Source organism: Alligator sinensis, unplaced genomic scaffold (genome assembly GCF_000455745.1).
Source record: "Alligator sinensis unplaced genomic scaffold, ASM45574v1 scaffold1034_1, whole genome shotgun sequence".
Taxonomy (NCBI): Eukaryota; Metazoa; Chordata; order Crocodylia; family Alligatoridae; genus Alligator; species Alligator sinensis.
In genome coordinates, this window is record NW_005842798.1 from 421,398 (window position 1) to 433,258 (window position 11,861).

General features: G+C 35.9%; 1 protein-coding gene across 2 annotated transcripts in view; it reads left to right on the forward strand.

Annotated features, from left to right (window-relative positions):
* Positions 1-9,732, forward strand: part of LOC102379795 (serine/threonine-protein kinase DCLK1) — a 410,739-nt gene extending 401,007 nt beyond the window's left edge. For both annotated transcript variants that reach the window (XM_014525416.2, XM_025191247.1), the window contains one exon: positions 9,568-9,732. In XM_014525416.2, the coding sequence (XP_014380902.1) occupies positions 9,568-9,625 (58 nt within the window). In that variant the 3' untranslated portion in view covers positions 9,626-9,732. The remainder of the gene's footprint in view (positions 1-9,567) is intronic.
* Positions 9,733-11,861: the final 2,129 nt, after the last annotated feature.

Here is an 11,861-nt window from a genome sequence, read left to right on the forward strand (position 1 = left end):
TGGAATGATCAAATAGTATGTTGGCTGGGATGATTGCCTTTGAGTGGGTAAAAGTAGGGATTCTGTTCTGGTGCCTGATGCTAGACCTATACCTCCTCAGTCAGCTTCCCTAATATTTCCAACAAGTGCTTATTTGCTGGCTATTTTCCTATTATTGCCTACAATATTTGGCTTGTGGTAGGTGGAAAGACAAAATTAGTTTTTAGTGCATTCTTTTTTCTCCCCCTACCTACAACACAAACTGTGAAAGCCTCAAGAAATTATTTTAAATTTAGTTATAAAAGCTCTACACTGTGAATCTATAAAATAATTTCATTAGCAAAACAGCAAGCATTCCAGGAATGTAGAAATCTGTGCCTACAACATTTAACTAATTGCAGGGATCAGACTACTGCAAAGTTTCCCCCAAAATGAAAAGGGATCTTTGTGTGTACCAACTCTGCCTTTGAAAATCATGTAGATCCTAAAATGAAAAGGAACCTCACTCTTCTTCCTGGAAATACTGTTCAGGCAAAAAGTGAAATGGTAGCTCAGGTACCCCATAAAAATGCTGGCTAGGACTAAATCAAAAATACTTTTAAATATGGCTATTTACATTTGTACTGGGATACACAGTAGAGCCTTGCTAATTTACAGTCATGACTAAGAGACCTATTACAGCTTTCATAGATAAAAAAAAAATACTTCATTTATCCTTTGATTTTGTCAACTGACAAAACTCTGTGATGCTTCAGAATATTGCACATAAAATTTAGTAATGAATTTTAGTAATGAAACCTCAGTACAGCGGTTGCTGTTCCTCTTTGTTGAGAAATGAGGAAAATCACCAGTCTTTCATGGATTCTAAGCATTAGGTCTAACAAAGTGAGGGTGAGGGATTACTCATAAATGGGTTTTTTTACTCATTCAGGAGAATGACCAATTAAGGTCAGCTTTTATCAAAAAAAGAACTACAATTTAAATTTCTCATCTAAAAAGAGAGCAAAAATACATATTATGTTTGATCACTGCTTTGTCTGTAAAGTGTTCCATTCTGACTAACATCACTATTTATGATGAACCTGTGTTGTTTTTTGTTTGTTTTTTTTCTTATTATTATTCTATGGAAGGACAGAATTATTGTCTTTCTCGTTGTCATGTGTGCCCAACATTAGGCAAAGTGTATCTCTAGAATATGTGATAAAACACTGAAATGTTTCTCATCTCACTCTGGCCTTGACTCAGTTTAACTACATAGCTCAGGTTTTGAAATATATTTTACACTGGGGGTTTGGGGAAGACTCCAATTCAGCAAATAGGTAAATAAATAAACAATATAAAAAAGGCCATTTGACTAAAACACTAGTAATGGCTTCCATCAGCATACAAAATGACATTTCCTTGAATAATGGGCTGGAGCAGATGGGTGATAATCTCTCTCATTCATACATAAACTGCTCTGTTTTCCAGCTGGGGGCAGTAACAACAATGTTTATAATTAGTGCTGTTCTAAACAGTGCACCCTATGTGTAAAGCCAAATTGGGAAAGTGATACTAAAAACTCCTAGGCATAAATGCTTAATTAGGAAATGCTATAATACTTGATACCCCAGAATGAATGCCATTATATACATGGCATCTACACAGACTGCAAATGCTCGAAAATCAATGAGGGCATTGAAAAACTATCACTCTAGTGACCAAAGCTTTAACATAAATTGTCAAACAACTTTTACTTAGCCATTGTTTACACTTTTCATAGTCATGTAAGGATAAGAAATAAAACCTATACAGGGATCATCCATTCCCTGCTATAAAATAGTTCACCCGCCACAGCTCTGATAAAGTCACTTGTGTTCACAACGTATGAAAACTGATCCAAAGAAAGATTGAACATTTGTCTATTCTTTCTCTGGCGAGCTATACTTTGCTTTTGTGTGTCTCTGATCATCTTCATTTTTCATCTTATATTTTCTAGCATTCTTCTCCCAAAATGATAGGGTTTTCTCTCTCAGTGTTTTCCTTCGTTTAGTAAAAACACTCCACTATACCTCTAATTCCTAATTCTACTTCTGAAAGCCAACTGTGCCCATTGAGAACCTGCTGTTCTGCCACTGTGCCATAAAGAGAGCACATGTGATGTTTTAAGTCTTGCAACATTTTTTCTGAAGACATTTCCACACTGAGATGAAATTCACTTAAAGGACAAAGTAACAGCTGCAGCAGGGCCTGGGCATAACAATTAGAAACTTATCATTTTAGTTGTTTACGTCCAAATGCAATAACAGTTTTAAAGACCTGCATGTGTAGCAGGAAATGAACTTCTGATGTCATTGAGAATGTTGTGCCTACACTGCACTTAGCACTGAGATTATAGAGCACATAGATGTAGTCAAACAGGCTTTAATCATCTAGAGCAGGTATGAATAGCCACCTGAGTAAATACTATGGTACCCACCCATGCTAAAGCCTGTGATGCTGGAACTTCGCTGCTGCTGGTACCAAAGCTAGCCTGGTACACCTACATGTACTACAGACACCACACAGTTAAAGTGTAAACACATTCCTCTCTCCTTTCCCCCAAATTATGAATGAGCATTAAGATAGAAAACACCTACAGCACAATGAATAAAGCATGTGATATTCTTAAGCAGCCATCTGTGTTTCTCTGAGTTCCTTTTCTAAAGAGCCAGAGGCAAAACCAGTGTTTCTTTGGGTTTGGCTTTGCTTTTTAAAATTTATTTTTAATGGGATGTTTTATAACAAGAGGGGAAAAAAAGGTGTGGGGGGGGGGCACTCTGAGGTCATTTGCATCTGCCTACAAAAATAACAAAACCAACACCTTTTTGCATCCCCTTCTAAGTATCTACCTTTGGGTCTAATTAAGTCGGGATTTAACAACTTAATAATGTCACGTGAGTTTTCTGGCTTTGAGTCAGAATATTCAAAAGCTAATGATGCCACAGTATTCCAAACATTCCCAGTGGGCACAAATGTGAGAACATGTGGCATATATGTGTGAAAGATCACCCACATTACTTACTTAAGATGCTTAATGGAAGTTCATTTTGATTGCAATACTTACCACAGTTTAGCAAGAGATGGCCAATCTAAGTTATGTTTCTGAAGTCTGAGCACACAAGTTAGGGGTACAGCCTCTGAATTTGAACTTCCTGGATCTTAAATCCTGGAGGCTACAAGTGAGAGGGGAACAGTGGGGAAAAAAAAACATTCGTACCTATTCACTCTTCATTTCCGCATCTACTTTCTGCCAGTGGGTGTGACTTAGTAAATGGCAGTTCTTGGGTTCTTATGTTTTTAATCCTGCAGATTCACATCTGAATCTGAACATTATATTAACATCATTTATGTTGATAAGTATGTTATCAACAAACAATATTGTTGATATTGTTTAACTATTCTAGCTTTTTTGCATTGAAATCAGCATAATGGTATTAAGGGTAAACCAGGACAGGTAGACCTAGAACAACTTCCTTTTTGATAGCTGCATATATTACTTGCTATAGGACCATTGATATTATTATCTAAATTCTAAAGGAGCAAATGTGATATCAAGAAAATGTGTGGGGAAAGTCATTACAGGTAAACATCCTATAAATGTAATAGCAGTGGCAATTCCATTGGGCCTCTCCACTGATTCATGTGAAATTGTAGCATCCTTACAAAAGTGAATACATATAATCACTGACTCTTTAAAGTACAATGCTCACTGTAACCGTTTTCATTTATCTGAATAGCGCATTTAAAAAAAATATTCCACGCTGTTGACATGGTGCCTGATTCCCTTCTACCTTGCATCTAGCAAGTCACTGACACCTGTCCAAAATCCATACAAAATGCTATTAAGTTAAGAAGTTGTATTTAAAATTACTGCCTTTGGAATAAAGCAGTTAGAAATCAGGACTAATATTTATGAAATTTCCTTTCTTCATATAATGAAGCCCTTCTGCAAACTTAACCTTAGTAAACACAGACAAACATCTAAAGTCATTTAAAATCTCTTTTGCTGCTCTATGACTAAGAAAACCACAGCTGATTTACAAACTATAAATAAAATTCAGCCATGCAAACAACTTGGAACAAAGTTTTATCCACATGTAATTTAAACCAGCTGAGAAATCATATCCCTAAGAACTGGGGGATGTTAAAGAATAAACAGAAACTTCTATATAACATTGTTAATTCAGTGGCCGTAAATGTACAATACTCATCTGTTTTGATCACCAGTGTAATACAAAGCTTAAGTATTTTTTTGGCTTTCATTTTATTTAAATGACCAGATCATGAGGTTTTATGGGGCACTGAAGCATTGGCCTTTCACTTCTGGAGACTTAGGTTCAAATCCTCTTTGATCTCTTCAGTGTGGCCATTGGCACACATCCCTAAATTACCACATAAGTTGGCTTAATTGGTAGTCTACTCATGAGAGCCCAGTGGTAAAAGTTGTATATGTTTAGCATGTCGGGATTGAGGGTGCCCTTCTAGAAGTAAAGTGCTGTGCCCAAGAAAATAGTGTGTTGATCTGTGAATCAATCATATATGTATGTATGTATGTGCATATATATGTGTGTGTGTGTATATATAGATGTGTGTATGTGTGTGTGTGTGTGTGTTTGTGTGTGTGTGTGTGTGTGTACACACACATCTATATATACACAGACATGCACACAGACATACATATATGATTGATTCACAGATCAACACACCATTTTCTTGGACACAGCACTTCACTTATATATAATAATATAATATATATTACCTGAGACGCCCATGGAGAAACATATGCCAGACCTAGAGGCTACCTGGCACTATAGAACAACTACTATGGCTGCATTAATGGTCATTTTTACCATAGGGAAATCTAGCATAACACATCTCAACATATTGAGGTCACTAACTAGATGCTTATGGAAGTCGAATAAAAATTACCCAGCTATGAACATTTACATATAAAAAATAATAAGAAGGGTGGAAAATGTCTGTATTTCAATAGATGTGTCAGTATAATTCCATGTGCTAACAAAGCGTCTCCAAAATGGCAAGCAACTTGCAGATATGTCCCTGCAGAATGAAAGCAAGAGAAGGAGAGGAGAGAGTTTCTTAGATTAATGCATGAACAGCTGCATCCCCCCAGTTCAGTCTCCTAGCTAGTATGAATAATGGATGGACTAGGAGGCAAAATGCACAATAATGTTCTTTTATTAATGAAATGAAGATTTTTCTTTTGGTGGCTAGCAATAAATTAAGAGAAACAAAAACAGCCACTGTTCACATTCATAAAATGCAGTTACTTGAATCCAGTAATTACTAACCTGGCAGAGCTATCATCTGCAACTAAAATATGGTCCTTCCCATTGCAAAATCCCATGTAGATTTCAAGTCATCTACAGTCTGAATGTCTGTCCACAAGCACAGTGTTCAACATTTGCCAAGGGAAAAAAATTGTGATTCAGGAGCTCTGCAACATCATCAGCTAGAGATCATGGAAAACATACTGCCCATGGTAAACGCTTGAAGAAATAATAAAAGCACCATATTATAAGAAGATAGAAATAATGATTATAAAATAACTTTCTATTGCTTCAAAACACACGCATTTTTTTACAAAAATATCTTGTTAACTATTTGGTACTAGATGTCAGGAATACCAAATACTAAGGCAAAATACATCAGCTTTTAATGAAGGATGCTTCAGAGCCATCAGCACCATACTATTAAAGGCAATCCACTTATCTGGTGCTGGATAAGAAGCTCTACATATTCCCATATAGATTGTAACAGGACAGCTGCATATCTTAACTATGAACACTGCACTTTCATTTGGTTACCACTACTATCATCTAGTCCTCAAAGTTCTCACTCTCTCACCTCAAGCTGAGAAAAAAAATGTCAAAATGTGATAATGAAAATCTGGGATTTGCAGCCCTGTGAAGCATAAGTGTACTTCAGATCATCTTATTATTTATTGAAAGAGTAGCTTAAAGTTGAAATGCCCTGGAAATCCATAATGGACCAGTTCATGCACCAGTGAACCTCCCAGCTGAATAGCAGATGAAATACTAAATCTATTAAAGCAATACTGTATTCACCAAGGCATTGCATTTAAGAGGGCTCTGTCATAAAAAACGATTGCTGATTTTTGTCACAGTTTAACCACTTTTTGGCATGTGCCTAGTAAGTAGAACAGGGGACAATAAGCAAAAATCTTACTTATAAAACATTCCTTTATTTCTTCAGTATACATCAGCATGTTCTCACATTCCACAAGATTTATCCATTTTCTCAAAGGAAAGAAATAGCTGTGGTCTCACTGAATGAAAAAAAAAAGCGTAGAATGTAATTTAATGAGCTTCATGGTGTTACAGAAACCAGAGGTTCAAAATATGTGACCAGTATTTGGCAGAAGTGCCAGAGCTTCAGTTCAGTCCTAGAACATTAGTGAAAATGAATGCCTTGCACTCACAGAAATGAACTCAGCAGGCACATCTACATGAGACACTTACTGCGCATTGTCCTAATAACACTACACAGTATCATGTCATGGCAAAAACCATGCTAATAGCCTACTGAGCAGTGTTATTAGGCTCGTGCACAGTAACCATCACTAAATAACTGTTTGCCGTTGCTACTGCACAATAACTCTAAGTTATGTGCATGTAGTTAGTACTTTATTAAGGAATTACTAAACTAAATGTTCAGTCTCTAAGGCGCATTAATGAACATGCCCCGCATCTCTCAAAAATAGGCCCATGAAAAGAAACAAAAAGCATGCAATCCACGCTTGTGGTCATGAAGACATGAAAGCTGAATCTGAGAATGATATTTATGTCATATTTTCAGCTCCACTCTATGAGAATTCCCCACTTGTCTCTTTCTGACTTTATATCATGAGCCTTTTGGGTAGAAAAAAAAAACTATGGAGCTCCCTCAAATAAGGAATAAAAACACATAATGCCACAAGGCTATGAATAAGGAGTGATGAGATGAAGTTCAGAAAAGTTGGGCTGACTGTTCCCAGAAATGATATCTAGCAAGAATAACAGCCCAAGGAAATTGATAAAAGTCTCCTTGCTTGAGGATACTTAATGTAAGACTGAACACTAAAGATACATGTAAGAAATTAAGCCTGTATTGGCAGGGGACTGGACTAAATGATATAATAGCTTGAAAAAAAATCTCTGACTCTTTTTTTGATTGTCTGAAACAAAAAGCACAAGTGTCTTTAGGTATATTTTAAATAAAATGGTCCCCAAAGCTTCCCCTTAGCAATGACAAGTAAAACAGTCTCTTGAATTTTCCATTATAAAATAAGATTTCTTTAAATACAATAAATGTCATGAGGCTTAGTTATGTGATTGCCTGAATATTTTTGGTGTTTTGTCCTTTTTTTAAAAAAAAGTATACACTATGTTAGATTTAAAATAAACTACCATACTTTATTCAAGAGTATGCGCTCTTGTTTAGTGTAAGTTGCTGTGCATCCTAGGTTTTTTAATTATTTAAACATACATGCCACACTCTTTTACATCAGGTTGTAAAGAATAATACCAGTGAATTTTGCATTTATTAGAAGTGTTTATTTTTACCAGAATTGGTTAACTTTCTCCAAAGAGAGTATATATTACTGCAAGATGATCTGATGTGGTTTAAACTTGAAATAAAGTCCTATTTCTTGTAAGCATAAAAATATTTTTAATGGAAATCTGTATATAATAGAATTATAATATATGCCATTCTTTTCCATTTTCACACAGAATTATATACTGTATGGAATATATTCACTGTGTGTGCAAATGATCCAAGTATTGTTCTGTTTCATATTAAAAATAAACTTAAACCCAGTTGGTTTAAGTCTGGGAAATGTACATGTTATTGAAAAAATACTAATTAGAGTCTTTGCCCAAAAGATTAGCAGTAAACAAAGAAATCTGCAGCAGACCATAAATGTTGGATTTAATAGAAATTATTTAAAATACAGAGATGAACTTCTCCAAGTTAATTATTTTTATCTTTTACACTATTTAGGTTATGGATGTTCAGATAATAGTTTGCAGCCTAACTAAATCCATTTGCTATAGTAGCTTTGTTTCTGTCCATCTTTTTGTCTTTATTACATCATTTTTAAACTTTGATTGTATTATTTTAGAGGCTGGATTGCTATAATGCTATCTGCAGTAGTATGATGGATTTAGTTTTCATTTTATTCTCAAAAATACTCTAGCTATAAATGTGTCTCTGTTCTCTTATGAGGCTCACAGTATAACTGGTAAATTTTCAAGAGGAAAAATGGCTGTGTATATCCCAAGAGAAAACAATAAATCCTTTGAATCAGAATAACCTCTTGGCTGCATTCTTTTAAATGGAGATTCTCATGGTAGGGAAAATCTTTCTAAAGCTTAAAACTTAAATCTATTCAGTTTCCACATTTATTTTTCCTCTCTTGCTAGCAATCAGGTACTGCATGCATTTTAAGGCCTTTCCATTTGCAATCCACTTTTCTGCAGTGAAATCGTGGGCCCTGTGCTAGAAAGGCATCCCTGTGTAGGAAAGCAGTCAGACACACGTTGAAATGGTTTACTGAATTAAGACCATAATTCTGAATTTGTAACATCATAGTAACTTCAGTGGCTACAGACCTACATCCTGTATTCAAGATTATGGGTGAAATCTTGGCTCTGCTGAAATCAGTGACAAAACTTGCATTTGACCTCACTAGAGCCAGGATTTCATCTTGTGAGTCCAATTCAAGATCAAGAAAATTGAGAAACTTGACTGGAGGTGAGAGCAGTCATATTAAGACGTACATTTTCAACAGTAGCACAAAACATATTGGAAAACAACCAGCCAAGAAGTAGTCTTCTTCTTCCTTAAGAATAAAAGAAGCAGTTAGTGTAAAATTAATCTTTACTTTGCTTGGGTTGAGTCTGACCTGCATACTGTCTGCTGGCTTGAGTGGTCAGATTCAATGGATCCTTCAACAAGCATTCATCTGTGTTCTTCTTAACAGCAGAACATCAGTTGGCTAGGCATGGGGAGGTGTTAACGAGCTGGGTTAGCTTCTTTCTGTGTTTGTTTTTCTTTCTTGTCTGACAGCTTCATCACAATCCATCTTTGTTAGACAATCTCACTGATTTGAGCATTGATGAATGTGCATCAACTTTCATTAGGTCAAATCAAACAGACAGCCCTACATTTATACCTTGCCAGATTTCTACTTGGAAAAGGGTGGGAGAAGGTCAGTTGGTATTTGGCTTGAAATCTGAATCTATTAATGTATGAAATTAATAGCATCCAGAAGTTGAACATATGGCATCCATATATACGGTACTGTATATGCTTGATGATGTCACACCACCTCTTAAGTTTTGGGAAATGCACTTTTTTAAGCATTTAGCTATGTTGTGGACAAAACCTTTCAAAACTGACTGGAAGAAAACAGGTTTAATTTGGCATGAACATTTATTATCCCCAGCATTTACAGGCCCACGTACAAATGCATGGTTTTAATTAGCTTTGCATTTCACACGCAGCCTAATTTCATTTATTCTCATTTTATGCCCCTGCCAGACCACCGCTCTTGATAAGGAGAGGCAGGTTTTCCGACGAAGACGCAACCAGGATGTGAAGGAACGTTATAAGGCGCAGCAAGCTCCACCTGAACTCAACTCCGAATCGGAAGACTATTCACCAAGTTCATCCGAGACTGTTCGCTCACCTAACTCACCCTTTTAATAAAACACTTTTACTCAAAGTCTTGGCTTTAACCCTTTGAGATCCTGAAAACCTATGTGAAATGGTTACATCCGATCTATCTAGCGCTAATGTCTGAATGATGGAACAGAAAAGGGTGTTTACATTAATAACTTCCTAACTGACTGAAATACTCATTCTCTGTTTGGATTGCAACTTGCTGCTAATATGATCCTCAAAGGGTTAAGGTGTTTTTTTCTTTCTTTCTTTTTTTTAAGATAGAAGCAATGAATGTTTTCATCAGTCAAGCTAGAATCTGCAGTATGTAATTTTAGCACATGTTAACCCTCTGAGTAAATGATCATCTTTAATCTTGACAGCTTGCATTAGGATTTTGTTTTGGCTTTTTGATTTACACGTATGTTGCTTTTATCTCTCTCTGTAGTTCTTTGCCCAGTTTTCTGGTCAAATGCTACATTACTTAATGGGACTTTCTTAAAAAAGCAAAACAAAAAGACACTGGGTTTGGGCAGTTTATTTTAAACTTTTATTATTCTGCCACAGAAAAGTGATTTTTACTGGGGAGGAATAGGGGGATTCTAGGCAGGAGAATGGGAAATAGATGGTGTCTGATTCATAATTTACAGAAGATGATGGGGTGGTGTCTTTAAAATTTTTGCCTCCCCACTTCTGGCTGCTAGTGGCAATGAATGTCATCTTGGGAAATAGAATGTCATGTATTGGTATTCAGAAGCTTTCCATTGCCCAATAGACAAGGGTATACAGAAGAGGAAGGGTAATAAACACAACTAATTTCTCTACAGCTTTGGTATTTTGAATAGGGATGCTCCTCCCAACATAATCTTGTTATTATTTAGATACACATTCTTCCTCCTAGGGTGAGAGCCACTTTAAGATTGATACAAGAACATTATTGGATTAACGGGGAGAAACTTATCCTTAAAGCTGTAGTATTTATTAATTGAGAAAAATGCATGTCATTTTAAGGTTCAAAAAGGCTTCGGGTGAAATATTGGCCTTACTGAACACAATGGAAATTTAGCCTTTAGAGTTGAGAAATGAAAAACCACTCATCAGGAGAATTTATAGTATTTTATATGTAGCATGTTTGTGTGAGGAACACGGGTATCAGATGTGTGAAAATCTCATGTCTGTATTATAGCATTTCATTTAATCACCTCTGTAAAAAATAAAACCCTCTTTAAAAGGAAAGTCAGAACTCTACAAACATTTGCTTCAAATAGGATCATTTGAATAGAAATGGTTCCATATTTGAACATAAATGGCCCTAGGTTGAGGGAGGAAATGGCACGTTTCCAAAACTTTCAGAATTAAAAATAAAAGTATAAACTTTTACATTTCATGTGATTGGTGTGAGATTTTGGGCCAAAATTGAAATTTCTAGGAAAAATATTTCTATTTTGATTTCAAAATTGTCACATTCACACATTGATCTAGTTTCCATACTCTCTCTCTCTCTCTCGCTCTGTAAGATGGTGTACACATGACTATATTCCCCAGGAGATCAGCCAAAAGCAGGCCCAAATCCTTTTGATCCTGCTAGGAAATTTTGTTAACATTTCACTGGTGGGGGTGGGGGGTTGACCTGTATATCCAACTTCTAATAATTTTGGGTTATGTTCTGCTTACACAACTCTTGTGGTAAAAAATGGGAATTCTGCATGTGGGGTCTTTTATGATCCTTTCTTCTTCTGTTCTTTTACATTCCCAAAGTACCACCCTCTGAAGTAGTTTTGTGTCTTTGTTTCCAAAAATCTCCAAAGATTCACAGGAAGGCACATGTGTAAATAGTGTAACTTGGGCTGGTTTCTTTCTCTGATGTCTGTTCTTTGGATGTTAGCCCATCTCTTACTCTGTTTACCTATGAAAGGTTTAAGCCAGTTTGAACGAGTTCATTTAACTTTTCAACAAGTGACACAAAACAGTAGCTGATTAGAGTTCTTTGGCTCAGATCTATCTATTTGATTGCATGGGGTGACCAGTGTTCATGCACTTCCTCTTCATGGATGGGTGAAGTTACATATTATATTTAGTTCATATTGAATCTGTGGAATGTTGAGCAGTGTTAAAGTAAGACCATGCTGTGAGCAGTCACACATTAAAGGCTAATAGTGTTTCCTGCCTGAACC